This window comes from Ictidomys tridecemlineatus, chromosome 2 (assembly GCF_052094955.1).
Source record: "Ictidomys tridecemlineatus isolate mIctTri1 chromosome 2, mIctTri1.hap1, whole genome shotgun sequence".
NCBI classification, from domain to species: Eukaryota; Metazoa; Chordata; class Mammalia; order Rodentia; family Sciuridae; genus Ictidomys; species Ictidomys tridecemlineatus.
The window spans coordinates 29369037-29389117 of record NC_135478.1 but is presented as its reverse complement, the minus strand read 5'-3'; the positions used below and the strand labels follow the sequence as shown (position 1 = coordinate 29389117).

Below are 20081 nucleotides of genomic sequence, written 5' to 3'. Positions count from 1 at the left end.
CAAAGCGACTCAAGCCAAAGGATCTTTGTGTGAAAGCATTTTACAGTGGCCACTACCATCATGCTTATTGTTGCTGTTTCTGACCTCTACAGATGCACCCCAAGTGTGGGAAAATGTTGCTTCCCATTATGAAGAATGTGATATAGTGGCCTGATAAGAATTCTTAGAAAATATTCAAGCTCAACCACAAGGTTGGAAAATGGGAAAAGGCTGTCAATAAGGCTTTAAAGACAAAAATTCAAATCCCTAACATGAGAATGTGCTTAATTTTATTCACAAGTTTAAAAAGAGAAATTAAAAACAAGATATCATTTCTAAAAAAAAAAAAATGAATAAGTGCTGGGTGTGGTGATGCACACCTATAATCCCAGCAGCTTGGGAGGCTGAGACAGGAGGATGGTGAGTTCAAAGCCAGCCTCAAGCAACTCCAAGGCACTAAGCAACTCTGTGAAACCCTGTCTCTAAATAAAATACAAAATAGGGCTGGGGATGTGGCTCAGTGGTTGAGTGCCCCCGAGTTCAATCCTTGGTATTGACAACAACAACAAAGAAAAATGAATAAGTGCTTGATACTCTAATGGCAAAAATACAGGATCATAGCAGCTCTCAGATATTACTGAGGGAGCATAAATTTGGCTTAATCTTAGAGGGCAATTTAGGAATAATTATCAAAATTTTAAATTCACACTTGCTTGAATTTCACTGCTAGAAAGTCTCCCTATAAAAGATATTGGCATAAGTATATAAAATATGGTGGAGCATAATTTGCAGTAGAAAATTGGACAACCTAAATGTTTCTCCTAGGATTTGGTTAATTATGGGTTAAATAAAATATGATAAATAACTCTACTAACCAGGGCACTCATCAGATGTAATGGCTTTGCAGATGTTCCCAAGAATGCACACAATCTGTACATAATAACATGGAAAGATACCCAAGACAAAAATTAAAAGCCATAGAACATTACCTATAGTGTGATTCCATCGGTATGAAAAGGTTTCAGAAAGAATGTGTATATGTTGCTGTGCAAATTTCCCAAAGAGATACAGCAGCCCCTCCTTTTCAGGCAGAAATAAAACACAGGGTCAAAAACAGGAGATTTTGTTTTAAAACTTATTACTTCCTCTACATATTCTATAGTGTATTTTTAAAACATGATAATTTTGTTTTATGGTAACTTAAAATCCTCCTCCTGGGCTGGGGCTGTAGTTCAGTGGTAGAGCACTTGCTTTTAGCACATGTGAAGCACTGGGTTCGATCCTCAGCACCACATAATAAAATAAAAGGTATTGTATCCATTCTACAACCAAAAATTTTTTAAAAAAAAATCTTCCTCCTATCGCCAAGCTATGAACTGTATGACACAAATGGTTTCATTTCTAATTCTGAGGCTCTTGAGAGGCAGTGGGAGAAGGCGAGGGTGATGAGCACTGGCAGACTGGAAAAGCAAGTCTGAAGAGGTGTCCTAAACACAAAAAGCAGAGCCAGATACTTTTCTTCCAACATGGAATCTGGTTGAGCCATGCCTTCCTCAACAGGAGCAATTTAACAACTTGCCCAATTTCAAGCCAAAGGTCAAGCCCAATCTTATCTCCACAGAACACCCAATATATTCGGAAATGCTAGCCAAGTCCCCTGCTGTAGGAGATGGAATAATGACCCAAAGATGCCCTACTCCTAATCCCCTGGACTGCAGATGTCAGGTTACATGGCAGGGGAGAATTAATGTTGCAGATGCAATTAAGGCTGCTAATAGTCGATCTTAAAACTGGAAAATTGATCTATATTATCTAGGTGGGCTTGATGCAACCACAAGGGTCCTTAATGGGAAAGAGGGCGACAGAGAGATAAGTCAGAAACAGGACTATGGAAAGTCAAAGAGATGCAAGGTTTCCATTTCTCAAGGTGGAGGAAGGGACCACAAGCCAAGGAATATAGGAGCCTTTAGAAGCTAGAAAAGCCAAGAAAACAGATTCTCAGAAAAGAGCAGCCCTCCCCGTACCTTTAACATTAGCCCACTAATATCTGTTGACTTCTAACCTATGGAACTTTAAAATGACATATTTGTAGGAAGTTGTTACAGCAGCAACAGGAAACTAGTACAGCCTACTTATATTTCTTTGGCTACACTCCAGACTTCCTTAGCTGGACAAATCTGTGGTGTACTGTGAGAAATTAGCCTGGGCTTTCCACCTGTGGATGCTCACTGATGTGAGCAAGCACTGCCAACTAGCCAGGTGATTTTAGATTTCAGAAAGAAAATGCAGGCAAGACATCAGCCACAAGATTCTAAAATGATTATTAAATTAGCTTTATCTGGAAAAGATATTTAAATAGGTTACTAATGAAAGCCCTTTGACTTTGGTTTTGTTTTTTGTTTTTGCTTTGTTTTGTGTGAGATCCTAGGGTTCAAACCCAGAGCCCCACACATACATGGTAAGCTCTCTGCCACTGAGCCCCATCTCCAGCCTGGAAACCCTTTATAAATTATGCCCCACCATATAAATGTCAGATGCCGTCGTTTACACCCAGGATACTCCTCCAAAGACAAACTGGGCCTCACTTAAGAACCGAGAACAGCATCACAACAAATGCTGTTAAGAGTTCCCCCAACAGACTTCCAACTTATATTAGTTGTAGGTGGACATAATACTTTTATTTATCGTTATGTGGTGCCGAGGATCAAACCAGGGCCTCACACATGCTAGGCGAGCGCTCTACCACTGAGCCACAACCTCAGCCTCCAGACTTCCCACTTTTGAATGAGGACAAGCCAAAGAACAATTTTAATAAGATCTGACTTACTGCCCCATGCCACACACTGAGCTGAATCCTGGAAGTACATGATCCCATATACCCATCACCCCATTTCCATCAGGAAATCACTATTGTAACCACTGGTGATGTGCATGCTCACCTTCCTACAGGCAGGAATGGGAAGAGCTTGGGTTCAAAGTGGTCTGCCAGACCCCACAGTTGGGACTCCAAAGAGACATCATACCCAACCTGGCCCTCCTCCAACAGCCCAAAGTGATGAAAGGCCAAAATGTTGAAGAGTAGCTTTTCAGTCCAGGTGATTTTAGATTTCAACCCCAGAAAGGCAATCCAGTCAGTGGACCTCCCTGAACAACCTTTAAGACTTTGAAGAACTTTTTAAACTCAATATCCAAATCATCTGTCTCCCCCCCTACTATTGTTTTGGATCTTACCTATGAATTGATGGCTTCTTCAAGAAATACATGTTCTCCAAGTACACAAACAAGAGCTTCTGTGAAGTGAGGACTCAGATTTATAAAGAATTCCACTAACACCTGCTCAGTAGCCACCATGAGCACCTGTCCTTCACTTTTACAGGACACAAGGCATCCCCACTCACCTGAGTAAGAATCACTGACCTGAAGAGCAATATCTAAAATCAGCAAGTAACTCCCTGGTAGGAGATTTCTATATAGGATTCCATTCTAAACAAAGTTTTAAGCTCTAAAATTCATTGTACTGGAATTTTTTTAAAAGGCAGGGAAACATAAAAACAAGTCCCTTCCCTTCCTCCCATTTCTTCTCTCAATGCTGTATGTGAAACTGGAATCAATCTACCAAGAGAAAAGTCCACATCCTAATGCAGTCGTTTTCACCTCGAGTCACATAGTGTATTTCTTTTAAGCCAAAACTATGAGCTGGCTCTGGCCTTTGGTACATAGGCAATTGAAAGGAATTTATCTGGACTCTGGAACTTTTCCAAATTCATTCACAGTAAATATGTAGTGTTATAGCAAATATGTAGTGTTTAACAAACACTTCATATTTGCTATAACAAGTTGAGATTTGATACTTTTATATTAAATAACTAAAAAATGAAGCTGTATAAGTTTCTTATTCTTTTTAAAGGGAACCAATTCTAATGAGATAAAGGCAGGAAACATGCAGATTTGGGTCCATCTGAAGAGCACTTCATGGTTGTTCTCAATTATGACTAATTTCATTTTCCCTCGAGTTTATGGCCTCTTTTCCTTTCAAGTGGCTGGATTCTGCCACTCTTCTTATGCATATTAGTCATGAGGTGATTGATTGGGACTTTTGTAGCCCAAGAGGATGGCCTGGGTCACAGGACAGCATGCTTAGCTGGCCTGGCACAGTGAATGACAGAGAAAAGGGACTGGAGCCCTGGGAAAGGAGCAGAGCACTGTCACCAGAGGGAGGGAAAAGACTGTGGTGATGGAGCATCATATGACATATGGCTGCTCTCCCTGCACAGAGTCTGTCCATTGGCCCTGGCTCTGCTCATATCTGCAAGGACAAGGAGGGCTTTGGACATGGGAAGGGTGAGGACAAGATGGACAGCTAAGTAGCCACTGCACTATAGGGCCAAGTGTTTCAGAAGTGGCTGTTCAGGTCCCACAGATCACTCCCTCCCTCAGGTACATGTCCCTCACGGCCTACCTCGTTGCTCACATGTATCATTATTAGAAAAATTAAAAGTTTACATTAAAAGTTTATGAATTAGCAAACAGCAAGCCCCTGCAATGCTATAAAAGCCAGCTCCGATTGCAAAAGGGACACAAGAGCTCATCAACTAACCAGGCAAAGCCCAAAGTATATGAGAAATATTTTACTCTTTCCTTCCTAACATTCTGGTCCCCAAGATCATAAATCGCTGAGCATCAACTTTCCATCTTCAGAGGCAGCATATAAATCACCCCGAGAATAGTTATTCATCATGAGCAAATAAAAATGTAAGCCAGGCAGATGGTGCAAAACTCATTGATATTTGAGGTCTGATTTCCCGGGTCTAAAGCAAGGTGGAAGAAGAGAGTTGTGAAATTTGGGGCCACAATTACAGGGGCAAAGTACCCAAAACCACAGAATACTAAAAATGTTCATACCACATCGCTACAATCTCTTCAATGCTTCGCCTCTGGTTCAGATCTGACTTTCTCCCTTCGTGGCAACAGGAATGACGGGGAGAGACAGAAAGGGGGAGAGAGGAGGGAAACCCACACCGAACGCAGCAGTGCTTTAAGCCCTTTGCATTCACCAGTTTCAAAGTGCTTAGTCCTTTGGGTACTGCTGCAGGATGGGAGAGATCAGACCCCTCGGTGCTGATTTTTTTCATAGGGATCCAGCTCACAATTGGCAAATCCAAGGTGGCTGCCTTCCCAACACTCTAGCAGGTGTTTATGTCACAAAGCCACACTGGCCCCGGGGGAGGGGAGAGAAGAAGAGAAGGAGAGGTGAACACTTCTGAGACTACCCCCACTCTCTCGCTTAAGCCCAGAGTCAAAACCCATTAAGAGCCTTAAGCACACAAATCCCACTGGCAAGGGCATGATTTGGGACCCTCCATTAAATGCCACACCTCTTATAAAGGCCTACACTTGGTCAAGGAGACAAAACCTCATCACCTCTCTCAAAAAGGATGGAAGAGGAAGGAAAACCATGAAAAAGTAGCGTACACTGAAATGAATGTCCCCGCCAGAGCAGCACAGGAAAATATCCTGTCATGCCTTGTAGTCAAGGAGTTCAAGAAAGCTGTCAAAAGACAAGTCCAAGGAGTTTTTAAAAAAATGCTCACTGGGCTTAGTTGTGTGAGGTTATGTTGTTGAACTGTTAGAGAAGGAAGGGGCTGGTGTACAGCTTGGTGGGAAAGCATTTGCCTGGTGTGTATCAGGCCCTGGCTCCATCCCCGAACCAAAAAATAGAGGACAGAAAAATGCTATCTCAAAAGATTGCAAGGAGCTCTTAACCATGGGAAGCACAATTACAGCCTATCTGAGTACCAGAAAAAACACATTTGAATTCCAGGTCATCTCACAGATGGTTACCTCTACTTATGAAGCCAAAAGTAGACCAACAGCCACATACTACCAGAGCCTACAGAGTCTTGAACCTCAGGAACATTCCTTGGCTAAGAGCCATTTCTCTAGTTTCCAATTTTCATGATACGAACAAACATGACTATTGTGAAATCTCAAAACTGGATTATGAAATCTACTAAACTAAGCAGGGCTCCAATCTATGCCCCATACAGGAGCTCAACTGCATCCACTGAATGAATAAACGAAAAAGCAAATAGATGACTGACGTGCATACTGGTCACAGAGCAAAGAGCGAGTCCTGTATTTTCGAGCATACATCACAAACTGGGTCCTTGTGACTTTAAGTCCACCTAGATGTATCCTCCACATTTACCAGAAGGATGGACCACTTTCCCTGAAGACCAACAGCTGGAAGAAATCCAAATGATCAAATCATCCCCTCATTCCTGTAGCACCAGTGTTAGGCGGGAGATAGGGAATAGGGAAGGCCACCCTTTAAGGGCTTGTAACTCCAGCTAAGGCCCTTGGCCCTCACCCCACACTCCACCTAATGGCCCTTATTGTGAGGGGAAACTGGGCTATTTCAATGTTAAAGCCCGTAAAGGGAAAGTCTCCATCTTGGGCATACACAATATCTCAAGGGACTGAATGACAGTAAACTTGCTAGTTAATGTATCATTAGCATTGTGGTTTGTTGCCCTCTGTGCATGGGGTAGGGTGCTTATGCTGGGTAATAAAGAAATGTCAAATTCAGTTGTCAATCAAGGTACCAATCAACCCCAGATCCACCTAAAGGAAAAAGATGAGAACTAGCATAGCTCAATAAAAGCAATCTCTACTGTATAGACAGGCCTCTAGCTAGTTGGCAGCTCAGTTTCCTTTGCTCTTCCTCCAAAGCGAGCTTTCAGTTTCAACGACCTTGTGCCTTGCCTACAACTTCTCACGTGTCATTTTTCTTTGGGTCATCGAGAGCTTAGATCTGAGACTCCCTTGGGAGGTCCTCTTCTAGAGCGCCAGTAAGAGCATTTAAGTGGAATGCCCTAGTGGATCTTCTAAAAGGTTATGATGAGTTCCATTAAGAACCACCATCATCTAGTATCTGTTAGTGCTCAAGGCCAATGGCTACAAATGGACCAACTGAGAAGAGCATCCTTTCCCTGGAGAGCTCCAGACCACTGGCCATTAGTGACTCTCATCACAACAGCATGTCAGCTGTATTCCACCTAATAGGTTAACTTCTGTCAGGGCTAATGGAACCCCAGTGAGCACAGAATAAAGATGAGAATGAGACCAAAGCACGCACTTAGTCATGGACGCTACCACTAGATATCATTCACATTCAAATACTTAAATATATTTCAGTCTCCAAAAAGGAATGAGACACGTGATCTGTCCTCAAAGAATGATCTACGAGATGAAATGACCAAGTTAGAAAAATCTTGGGGGCAGTGAGGGTAGATTTGTGGGTACAGTGAACACTGTCACCACCCCAAAGCCATCACTGCTTCTGCCTTGCTAACACAAACTCAATCCTGAGCTCTCTCAGATCCACGTTGGTTCTGATCCCAGGTAAAGTGCACTCCTCCACGGCAAGGGAGGGGGACTCATGGGAATCCTGTCACTAGCAGCCACAAGTTCTAGGTAGCATGTGAGCCAGTTTGGGCTGTGAAATAACAGGGGAAGGGTATTGGGAGCTTCCCTCCCCCAGTAAAGTGTCTTGAGAGGAGCCCCCATCTCTTCCTCTTCCAAAGGGTACATCAACATGGAAATGCAACACTTGGAATTATATTCACAAGTATGCAACCATGAAGCAACCAGCATAAGGATAAAAGCCCACAGCAGGGATGATGGGAAAAGCTGTCTTCAAAGCCATCACAATTAGTGGCACCAAACCCAGAACCACCTGTTGCCACAATTCTTGAGAAAGTTAAATTCATCACTGCTTGAGCTACTAATTGCTGGGTTTCACATTTTTTTGTAGCTAAAAGAATCCTGTCCAATACAGGAGGTGGTTTGGTATAAAGGGTACCAACTTGGAAGAAATCCCATTATCAATTTCATCTCTATCACCGACTTGTGACATGTGGCAAGTTAGCCACTTGACCCATAAATACCGTTATAAGATTTAGTTATTCAAAGACCATGACTTAGAGAACCCAGGGGAAAGATGTCACTAAACTGTTGATGGACGAGGGGTAGTAGGGGAAGGGTAACCTACTTATAACAAATTTTAAGTATAATGCAAGTGTTTCCTAATATTGTTAAATTCTATGAGGAAAATCAACAAAAGGATTTTCAATCATTTTAAGATAGTGACAGTTCCCTCACTCCTTGGTCAAACTGTTGACAACCAATAAGTGTGTTAAGTATTTTGAACAAACCTATAGAGAATTTTTTAACACATTTTCAAAGGGATTAAAATATATATATATCTCATTTTTTAAAAATATACCAACATCCCAAGCCTCACACATCCTTGATACTTAATTATACAATCATGTGTCATGGAAGTGAAGAATAAGGTGATAATAGGTTTGAGAGGATCGTACTAGCCAGCTTGAACTTGAAGCTACAGGACTTCAAGTTGAGGGTTTGGGGTACGTTTGTTTTGGGGTTTTTTTTTTTTTTTGAGTGGGACCAGGGATTGAACTTAAGGTCACATGACCACTGAGCCACATCCCCAGCCCTATTTTGTATTTTTATTTAGAGACAGGGTCTGTATTGCTTAGTGCCTCACCATTGCCGAAGCTAGCTTTGAACTCTCAATCCTGCCTCAGGCTCCCAAGCCTCTGGGATTACAGGCATGCACCACCGTAGCTGGCTCAAATTGACAGTTTTATGTGAATTCAAAAGTCCAGTACTAAAATGACATCAACCAAAAGGAAAATCCTTTTTGGTGTTAGCATTCAGCTAAATATTTTATATCAATTCCCCTTCCTTCATTCTTAAAACAATTTTCCTCCCTTGTAGAAGAGGAGATTCTACCTTATTTGAAAACTCAATTATGCAATTTTCCAACCAAAGTCTAACTGGCTAGTGTACATGCTGATCTAGTGCTCTGTACAGATGGACATTATGAGAGGTCCCTCTAAACCTGCAGGCATGGGGCTGTGGTCTCTTGATAGCGTTGCTGGCACTGTGATCCAAATGCTCAACTAGGCAAAGTTCCTCCCTGGAACAATCAATGCAGGGGTTGGTCAGAGTGGACACTGATCCAGAGCACAGGCTGCAGTGGATCTTAAGAGAACTGGTTCTCTCCAAGGCCAGGGAAGATGTCTGGACACCAGATATTTGTTTCAAATAATTGACACCTTTTCATCACTGTCCTTTTACTACCGTCTCCACGAAGGATTTTTTTTTTTAAGTTATTCAGATGTGGGCTGGTGATGGAGCTCAGTGGTAGAGGACTTGCCTAGCATGCATGAGACCCTGGGTTCCATCCCAAGTTGATCCCCCTCGTTCTGGGGCTTCAGCCTCTCTTGGACTGCACAGCTACTCACTCTTCCTCCAACCTGCAGGTGACTACTGTGGACTATCCAGCTTCTGGTCGTGTTAGCCAACCTAATAAGCTCCCCTTTTAATAATTATGCTTCCTGGGGCTGGGGCTGAGTGGTTGTGCACTTGCCTGGCGTGTGAGAGGCACTGGGTTTGATTCTCAGCACCACATAAATAAAAATAATGGTCTACCAACAACCAAAAAAATTAAATATGTAAAAAAAAATATTATACTTCCTGTTGATTCCGTTCCTGTAGAGAGCACCGACTAATACAGTGGGTGAACTGCAGATGCACGATGCTAATCAAGGAGGCCCACTCCAAGGGCTGTAAGCCACGGGATTCCATTCCCATGACTTCCAGGAAATACAAAACTATAGGACAGAAAAAGATCAGTGGTTTCCAAGGGCTAAAGGAAAAGAAATGACTGACAAGGGATACGAGGGAATTCTGAGGTAAAAGAACTACTCCATAGTTTGTTAAAACTGATAAACTGCATTTTTAACAGTGAGTTACATTATTATGAATTATCTCAATAAATATAATTTTTTTTTAAAAGTAACGATCTGTCCCTCAGATACGTCCTCCAGGAAGGTGAATACGAATGTCACATGTGAGGTGCCACTCAGGATGGGGCTCTGGGTGGCACTGCGCTTTCACCAAGAGCCCAACCAGCTCTGATGGGGTGCTAGAAATAGAACCCACTTAGGGATTCTAACAGAAAGGAACGTGATACGGTGCTTACATAATCACTGAAAGGGATGGAGAAGCCAGGGGTCCCCTAGAGTTTTAAATTCAAGGACACATCATTGTGGACAGCTATTAGGAAGCTCCAACAACAGCCAACATAGCAGCTTCTCACACCCAGGCAGGTGAGACTCCGCCCCCAGAGCAATGCGTCTGGCCACCACATCATCTGAATACTCAGGCCTCCGGGACCTTGTCTGCCAGCAGCACCAGCAGAAGGAACTTGGTCTTACAGTTAGAAACCCACTCACTGTAAGAAAGTCAGGGACGTGAGGTTGTTAGGTTTCCAATCCCTCCAATCAAGAGGGTGGAAAGATCGGCATACTATAGTGATGCAGCTATATCAGTGTTTATAGCCACTTAATTCATAATAGTTAAGCTATGGAGCCAATCTAGGTGCCCTTCAACAGATGAATGGATAAAAAAAAATGTAGTGCACACGCACAATGAAATATTACTCATCCATAAAGAAATTATGGCATTTACCAGTAAATGAATGGAACTGGAAAATATCATGCTAAGTGAAATAAACCAATCCCAAAAAACCAAAGGTTGAATTTCTGATAAGCAGATGCTAACACAATAGAGAGGGAGGGAAGTATAGAAGTTCACTGGATTAGACAAAGGGGAAAAAAGGGTGGGGGGATAGGAATGACAGTATAATGAATTGAACGTAACTTTCCTATGTTCATATATGGATACATGACCAGTGTATCATGTCTAACCACAAAAATGGGAAGTTATACTCCATGTATACATGATGTCAAAATGCATACTGTCATGTATAACTAAGAAAAAAAATTTTTTTTAAATAAGAGGATGAAGCCCAGGGTGGTGGTGCATGCCTATAATTCCAACAATTTGGGAGGCCCAAATAGGAGGATCACAAGTTCAAAGCCAGCGACAGCAAAAGCAAGGTGCTAAGCAACTCAGTGAGGCCCTGTCTCTAAATAAAATTCAAAATAGGGCTGGAGATGTGGCTCAGTGGTCAAGTGCCCTCGAGTTCAATCCCCAGTACCTAAAAAACTTTTCCAATGGTGTACAGAGTTGGACAACTGTCCTACTAATGGAAGATACCAAAGTCCTATATCATTCCATTATGGAAGCATATTTCACGTTCATATTTAGTTCTAGCCCCAGAATAAAACGTTAAGATTACTGCATTCAATAACAGAGTTGACCACAGCTCCTTTCTAATTTACATATCACACACTGTTCATCAAGCTTTTGTTCTGTTGAGAATCAAGCAAACCAAGTTTAAAAACATTGTTTTCCCAATGTAGGTTATTTAGTGGTGAGCCAGCAGAGGGGAGGTATCTTTTGCATCTTAACTGTTACCCCTCCAAAGAACTAAAACATGGATCAAAATGATGAACCAGAAGAAAATAATTTAGCTAAAATATAATAACTACAATTCTATTCTTAAAATTAGTTCCCTATGGATGGCTCACATAAGTAACAATATTCTCTGTACAAAAAGGGTTCAGTAATCTAAGGAATTTTCAGCCTTCAGGAATTTCACTTCACCCCTTATTTCTGCAGAGTGTACAGAAGGGAGACTATGGAGACAGTCCTTTTTGTGTGTGTGCCAGGGGAAGCGTACTGGGGATTGAACCCAGAGGGCTATTACCATTCAGTCACATCCCCAGGCCATTTTTGAGACAGGGTCTCGCTAAGGTGCTTAGGGCCTATGCTAAGTTACTGAGGTTGGCTTTGAACTTGCAATCCTCCTGCCTCAGTCCCTCGAGTTGCTGGGATTGCAGGCATGTACCACTGTGCCTAGCACATTTTCCTTTTTTCTGACAGGAAAACTACTGGATAAATTTTGCTAAGCTTCTTCAAATATGAAGACCAAAAAAAAAAAAGGTGGTGGGGGCGGCAAGACCAAGCAGAAAAATAGCATCCAAACAACAGTAGCTGTTTGGGTTTAGAGATTTGACTATCAGAATTGTCATTAGCAAAAATGAGGGAACTCTTTGCAAAAGAACTCTAATTATCCCTTCTCAGGAAACCATCAAAACACCATCACACCCGTGAGTCTCTCACTGCTAGAAGGAATCATTGAATGCTATCTTACATCGCTCTGACAAAGGAATAAAGGGCAGCAACAACTACCACCACAAATTAATTACTATTCCTAACTTAATGGAAAACGCTTTTCTCCTTTAGGGTATTTATTAAAAGTTGAACTTGGGAGCTAGTTATTTCTGATGAATAATTACATGCTATCCTCTGCCAATGCTACTGACTGGCACAGCAAAATATGCAATAATTTTAGGTAAAAACAACAGACCTGGCCTCTCAATACCCAAGGGTCAAAGAAGCATCAGAAGAAAGCAGGAGAAACACTGAGGAAAGGCAGAGCAGGGAATATCACCAGCCCCAACAAGTATGTTTATCAGGTAATAGCCCATTAGGTTTCACCCAAGGATGGTGCATAAGGAACTAAAAGATGATCGATCGCTAAAGATCTAATATCTCCCTCCTCTACTCCTCCAATTTCTCACTAGAATGAGGCTTTAAATATGTTCATTATGGTATGAAACACCCCCCACCCAAGTTCTTTTTGGGGGGAGGAGAATGAAAGATATTGTATTTTTTTTTTTCCAAATGCTTTAACATTCAGTCAGCCCATCTTCAAATGCCAACCCACACAGTCTCCAAAATGAGACAGCAAGCCTCCTGCCATTCACAGTCACCAACCTACCTTGCAATTCACTTAATTAATTCATCAGCTATGTGGGTTTGTTTTTCAGCCTGAAACTCCTTGTCCAGTTACAAGCCAAATGCCTTTCAAAATCCACACCCGCTACTTGCTCCACACCCTGGCTAAGGTCCCTTGAAGAAGCTAATGAAACATTTGTAGACAGACTGATACTGCCTTTGTGAGAGCCATGCTACCGAGTCACAGAGAATATAATCACATGAAGCCTTGGTGGGGAGGGAAGTTTAATGGATAACCAAGACTATTTGATGGAAGAAACTCCAGCAGGGCTTTCCACCTTACAACAGATATTGTGAAGTGTCTCATCATTTCCAGGCTAAAAATGATTTCGATTTAAGTAACCCACCTCTAACAAATGGTTTAAAGTGGGTCTCAGCCCGGTTTCAGAGACCATCTCAAAATCAAATGTGCATCGCAGGAAAAACGAAACTCAAATCCACTCAGGACACAGAGTGAAACTGGCAAAAGGAATCACTGCATTTGGCTCCCTTCCACCTGCCCCGAGAGTCAAGAGTTAGGAGAGCCAAGCCGTGATGACAGATGGTGGCGGTGTGGATCCGGGGGAGCCTCGCTGGTGGTCAGGATCTGCAGGGGCTGCGCCTCTATGACCAGGCAGGCACTCATCCTCTGCAGTCTGCACCGAGGCCACGGTTCAACACCTCTCCCGAGCTTCCACCACCACCACCCATGACCCAGGCCTGGTTCAGTAGCATGCAGGAGTCGAGCATGTGAGGCAGGAGCTTGGATCAGCACGAACCACACAAAGAAGCCATTATTGGGGGGAGCGACATAATATATTGTAACTGCTCCCATCAAGTCAATAGGCATTGTTTTCATGGGTCTGTTAGGATTTCTCCCACTTGAGGTTAGAAGGACTCCCATTTCAATGAAAATAGGAGATTTCCTCACGGATAGGATCACAATTCATCCACGGCAGCTGCCAGACACCACAGGAGAGTGCCAGGCTCTGCACAGAGCTGATTTTGTCTCTGGGCAATTCTTCCGTTTGGTAATTTGTCTCCTCTTAACCAAGATGAGCAAGTTACAAATATAATCAACTAGATTTCTGAACAAGCGATAGATACCACAAGCCATGAATGCACTAAGAGGACGGCTCGCTTACCTCTGGCTCTGGCGGGAAAGTTTGTTCATCTTCAGTGGAGTTTGGTAAAATGGCCCAGGTTATGTTGGCACTGGCTGATGGCAAAGAGCCAAGTGTCCCATTTTTCAGCTGCTCTGTGGAATGTGACTTGGGCCCATGCCATCCCAGGACGTTCTCTGAAATAAAGACCTAGAATGATGCCAAGTATTGAAAATATCCAAATGAAACTTATAGCTTGTGAAATAGCGCTACCTCACCTGCTTAAAATGGGCCCAGGGTAGCACAGGGTGGGGTTTGTTTGGAATGAGGCACCACGACAGAGATTGTGATTGTGTAATTACCAGCTCATTTCTGTTTAATACCAGGATCAGAATCATCAATTTGTTGTTTTTTGGTTTTTTTTTTTTTTTTCCAAACTCTGGGCAGAAACATTTGTTTTTACCAACACCAGATAAAGACGTTTTTCTTATGCATTTTTTCAAATATACATATATACACATACACACACACACACACACACACACACACACACACACACACACTTTGTGTGTGGGCTAGAGACTGAACCCAGGGCCTTGTGCATGTAAGAAAAGCACCCTACCTACTGAGCTATATCCCCAGTCCCTATATTTTTAAATATTTATGATAAAAGCCAGAGGTCAGATTTCATCAAAGAGAGGCCACTCTGAATGTGGTTTAAATGCCATTGGCCATAATCATCGTGGCTTAGAAAACATGCCTGTGGTGGTTTCAAAACACTGTCCCAGTCATCAGACATGGCCCATGTACCGCACGTGGCAGAAAGCCCCATCACTCCTCGAGATCAACATTCATTCTATCAAGAATTTCTACAAACACCTTTCTGGTAAACCAAGAGCATTTTTACAACCTCCTTCAACCTCTTAGAGGAACAAGGAAAGACTTTTTTCTTCATTAGTATTTTTTAAGGGTCATGTGTTAATACAGACTATTTTTCTATGCTCATTAAGGGGACAGGAGTAGCCAGAGACAGGCTTCTTTACCCCTAAGCAACTCCACCATGAGAATGAAGAGGCCTCCCTCTGAGCTGGTTTGCACTCTAGAGGTTGTCCTCTGTGGAGGATCATGGGTAAATGAGAAGAGAGGCTGAAACAGAGACTCACCCATGTTGAGTTAGACCTTAACCTTCCAGGACCCTGGGAAATTTTTAGGCAGAGGAATGATATGATCTAACTTCTATTTTAATAGGATAATTTAGATACTGTTTTGAAGGGGGGAAAGCCCTTAAATATAACAAAGGTGACGGCAAAGATTTTGCTATGGGGAAAATGATGACTGGTGTTATTCAATCACGTGTATGTTATCACTGCCTCCTCCTGTAATTTCTTCTGGTAAATTAAATATATACTATTACCAAAAAAAACCCTTAACCTTTTAGGGTCTCAGGTGTTCCATTCCTAAAGCAATCATATTCTGTAAAGCCCTTGGGCTGGAGTTACTCATAGAAAAATTTACAAGTATCCCAAACTTTTAACACCCCCAGGGAATCTGGTTGGCGGAAGCAAAATAATGGGGTAGGTCAAGGGCTGCAGTGTGAGTACACATGTGTGCCGACTTGTACAGCACTATCCATCCCAAGTACATTTTTATGCCCCCCTCCCCAAAAAAGGTCTTTTTAATATCAAGTATTGGATCACATAACTCTGCTGCTTAAGACTCAAGTGGTTTCCCACCACAACTGAAATAAAATCCAAACTGCCTGGTTTTCCTCTCCAGCCAGAGAGCCTACCAGCCTCACTTTATTCCCCTCTCCCTGTGCCACCAAGCTCCAGCCACACTGGTACTTTTTCATTCTTCGAATAAGCCAAATTCATTATAATCTTAAAGCCATCATACATGCTGTTCCTTCATCCAGCCCTGCTGCAGGCGGGAAGTGGTCTTGTGGGTAAGCTGACGGTCAACTCAGCATCGCTTGCTCAGAGAGGCCTGCTGGGACCCTTCCAGCCATAGGAGAGCGGTCCTATGGCTGCTGACTCTCTTTACAGGACTCACTCATCTACTTCTGTTATTTCTCTCTCCTTTCTGGAATGCCAGCTCCTTGAGGGCAGAGACAACAGTGCCCTGGGCTCATGGCTGGGATTCCAGTACCTAAACATGATCTAGCAGAGTATGTGCCTTCTACATATTTGATGAATGACTGAGTGACTGTTCAGACATTCAGAAAGCAAATTTTACCAAGAGTGAATTCCATAACCACCTAAAAATAGAAAAATTTTAAACAGCAGAAAGTAGAATTCTGGTTCTGGGGCTGGAGAGTGGGTGGGAAGAGGGAGTCATTGTTTGATGGATACAGAGCTTCTGTTTTGCAAAACGAAAGAGCACTGGAGATCAGTCGCATAATAGTGTGAATCTATTAACACTACCAATATGCTCACACAAAAATGGTTAAGATGGCACATTTTACTAACTTTTTTTCCCCTGTGGTACTGGGGATCAAACTCAGGGCCTTGCACATGTAAGGCAAGCACTCTACCAACTGAGCTATATCCTCAGCCTAACTACTATTTTTTAAAGGACAAAAAAAAGTGGGGTGGGGAGAGCGTGATCCATATAGCAGCCCATGAAGTCATTTAAAAACAGGTAAAAACTCCAAATACTAAACCCCAAGGCTACAGGTACACGATCAGAACATAAGAGGACTCTTCAGAAATAATGGAGTCAGACTAAGAAAAACAAGCCAGGATTTGAACCACCAGAACTTACCATAGAAGGAGGGACACTTCTTACCTGTCCTGCTGGCTGACTCCAGCCTCAGAGACCCAGAATTGGATTCAGACCTTAAATATCGAACAGCTATTCCACAAATATAGGAGTACTGTTTTAGAATTTATTTTGTCACACAAGTAGAAAACAACCTTTTGAACAAGTTAGGAAATCTTAAGCAGATCTAATCCCCACCCCTCGTGCTGCTTAAGTACTCAGGAAACTGTTCTTCATTACTCTGATTTCCCAATTGTGTCCTTCCCTCTCCTTCATAACCATCATCCAGAAATGGCAATCAGGACCCAAAGGGGTGGTGGTGCACTGCAGCCTGGGATAGACGACATCAGGGCATCATGGGTAAAAGCAGCAGTGCATGCTGGGAACATATTTTCTATGTTACTCTATGGATTCTAAAGGCTTAAGAACAAGTGAATGAGAACAGGAAAAAAGCCCATCTCAAACCAGTCTAACTGCTCTTTAAAAAAAAAGATCATGGGTTTAGAAGTACAGATAGACGTCCAGATAGACCTGACTTGTTTGGGGAATGAAGTAGAAAAGTTACAAAATGAAGTGAATGAAAAGGACTGTACAGAGCTAAGGAAAAGAAATATCCTCCAAAAGCCTTAGAGAAAGACTACTTCTGAAATTTCTAATAATGTAAACTGTCAGAAAACACCAGGAAAGGCGTACCTCAGCACAATACAGAATAAAGCAGCCTCTGTGAAACAAGAACAGAGGGAGTCGGAAGAAAACAGACTGAGGTAAAAGGATGGATGCATCAAGGAGTTAGGAAAAGGAGATGAAATCAGCAGTCACAGTGAAGATTAACACTAGAATCGGGAAAAATTACAATCAAAATCTGTAATAGAATGTCAAATAAGCAGGGCATTTAGATAAGGAAAGTCTACTCAGGCACAAGTCCAAAGGACACAGACAACAGTCATGCACAGGAAACAATAGAGGAGATAAAGAACAAAGAGACCAGACCAATGAAACGGGAAAAAAAAAAAAAATGAAACAAGCAAAGAAATGCGTCCTGAGGTGCACAGAGCACTGTAGGGCTGTGGAAAGGATCTACCACATTCTGGCAAAATCAATGGGAAGAAATTCATACTTAGCTATAGTTTGGTCATGTTTTGTAAGCTTTTCATTACTGAAACTTGAAACACAAAAGTGGACAGGATGGTATAATGAATCCCTAGCTTAGGAAGTTTGGCAACATTTTTGCACTACAAAAAAAAAAAAAAAGAGAGAGAGAGAGATAGCTGTAGCTCAGTGGCAAAGCACTTGCCCAGCATGTATGAGGCACTGGATTCAATCCTTAGCACCACTTAAAAATTAACCAATAAAGGCATTCTGTCCATTTACAACTACATTTTTTTTTAAAAAAATCAAGAGAACTTTTCAATCATACAGGCAGAAAAATGAGAGCTGCCTTAAAGTGAAAAACATTAGGCGAGTCCTGAATTCCACTAAAATGCTAAATGCCAGGAGATAAATAGGACAACACAAATAAAAAATAAGCAGATTTGTAATGGGGTAGAGGTTGGGGGTTTGTGGTCATTTCCTGCCCAGTTATCATTACCGTGGTAAAAATGAGCTCTTGCTAACCACTGAGGATAGCTGTACTCAATGTGTACAAAATCAGCTACTGCTAATGGCGACCCCATGAGGTAAGTACTACTACACCCACTTGGCAGATGAAGAAACAGGTGTAAGAGCTGGAAGGTGTTGGAGTCAGAATTCCATACAGGTAATCTGGCCCCATCCTCCTGCACTCCTTATGCTTCTCTGGGTCACTGTGAAGACCCACAAGAGATTCTGCCTTCTTGGAGGAAGAACTACTGAAGACACTTACCAACAGACAAAGAAAAGCAGAATGTGGCTCAACAGGGAGAGATAGACAAAAGTACCAGTGGTCAGCAAGGAACCCAGTAAGGGCACAGCATGGGACGGGCCAGGACTAGAGTCAGGCAAATAAGAGACGCCCAGCATCAAAGTATAAAGAGCACCAAGTAATGCAGTAATGAAAGCAAATGGTAATTTTTAACACATTTTTTAAATGGAAAAATAATGGGAGGCGTCATCAATCAGATATGGCCTCACTTGCCTATCCCTAACCCCCACTGTTGGAGGATTCTGTCTGCTATGAACTGAATTTTATGTCCCCATAAATTCACAAGCTGGAGTCCTAAATTCCAGCATGACTGGATTGGAGATAGGCCTTTACAGAAGCAATCAAGGTTTTATGGGAGGTTGTGAGGGAAGGACCCAATCCATTAAGATTCATATCCTTAGATGGAGAAAACTGAGCTCGCTCTCCATCTACACAGACCCAGAAAGGCCGTGTGAAGGTAGCAAGAGGGTGGCCATCAGCAAACCAGGAAGAGAGCCTCTATCAGAAACCAAACTGGCTGCAAAACTTGGATCCCTTATATCCAGAACTGTGAGGTGAATTTCTGTTGTTCAAGACTCCCAGGCTATTGTTTTTGTTATAGTGGTCCAAACTGCTCAGGACACAGTCTTCATTGTAAGATTTTAATATTCTGTTCATCTTGGGTTGTTTTAGCATTAATTTTTTAGTTTTAAAATGTCTTGCACAAAAGCATCATTTACTTATGGAGATTTTTGGAACCCCTTAAATCCTGCCTTCAAGGAATGTCCCAGCCTTGGACCTGTGAATAATTTTCTGACCAAGGCTATATAACTCAGTATCACAGTCAAAATTATTTTAGAAGAATTAGTCATCACACATTATGTAAAACAGCATACTAATATTAAAATATTCACAGTAAAGCAGTTGCCTGGCAAGCATGAGGCCCTTGGTTCAATCCTTAGCACTGCCAAAACAAAAAAAAAATAGTAACAACAATAGCCTACATATTATAGCACCCAAGATTTAGGAAGTGGATTGGGAAAGTAGAGGAAGTTAAAGTACACTCCTATCTCCATCATGAAGGAGTCAAATGTAGCATGTCATCCTTGACTTTAATGACTATAAAAATAGCAGGTAAAGGCTTGTGAATCTTAATGCAACTACTGTGTGTGTGTGTGTGTGTGTGTGTGTGTGTGTGTGTGTGTGTGTACATGACAGCTATAACATTTTCCCCAAAATGCTAAAGTAAAAGAAATACAAGCCATATAGCAAAATAAGGGGAAAGATGATTAAAAAAAAAAAAAGCAAAGGAAAAACACCAACCAGTCATTAAGGGCAAAGGTTTGACTGCAGAATTCTTTGGAGCTACAGAGCCTTCACCCAGAAGCCTGTGACAGGTGCTCTCTCCTGAAAGGCCCTCCCTCTTCCTGCAGCACAGGGACTGCTAGCCTCCCCAGGTTCAGTAAACACAAAAGGAATTTCTAAAATAGAGGGAAACTGACATCTATAAGTGTGAAACCACTAGGTATAGTTGTGATGGAAAACCAGGGCATTAGTACCCAATTGCTTTCTTACGAAGA

The 20081-nt window shown here is 42.2% G+C and overlaps 1 protein-coding gene across 5 annotated transcripts in view; it reads right to left on the bottom strand.

The window, feature by feature from the left end:
• Osbpl10 (oxysterol binding protein like 10) overlaps positions 1 to 20081 on the bottom strand; it is a 275934-nt gene that overhangs the window by 55416 nt on the left and 200437 nt on the right. For all 5 annotated transcript variants that reach the window (XM_078038235.1, XM_078038233.1, XM_078038234.1 and 2 more), the window contains one exon: positions 13905 to 14059. In XM_078038235.1, coding sequence (XP_077894361.1) covers positions 13905 to 14059 — 155 coding nt within the window. The remainder of the gene's footprint in view (positions 1 to 13904; positions 14060 to 20081) is intronic.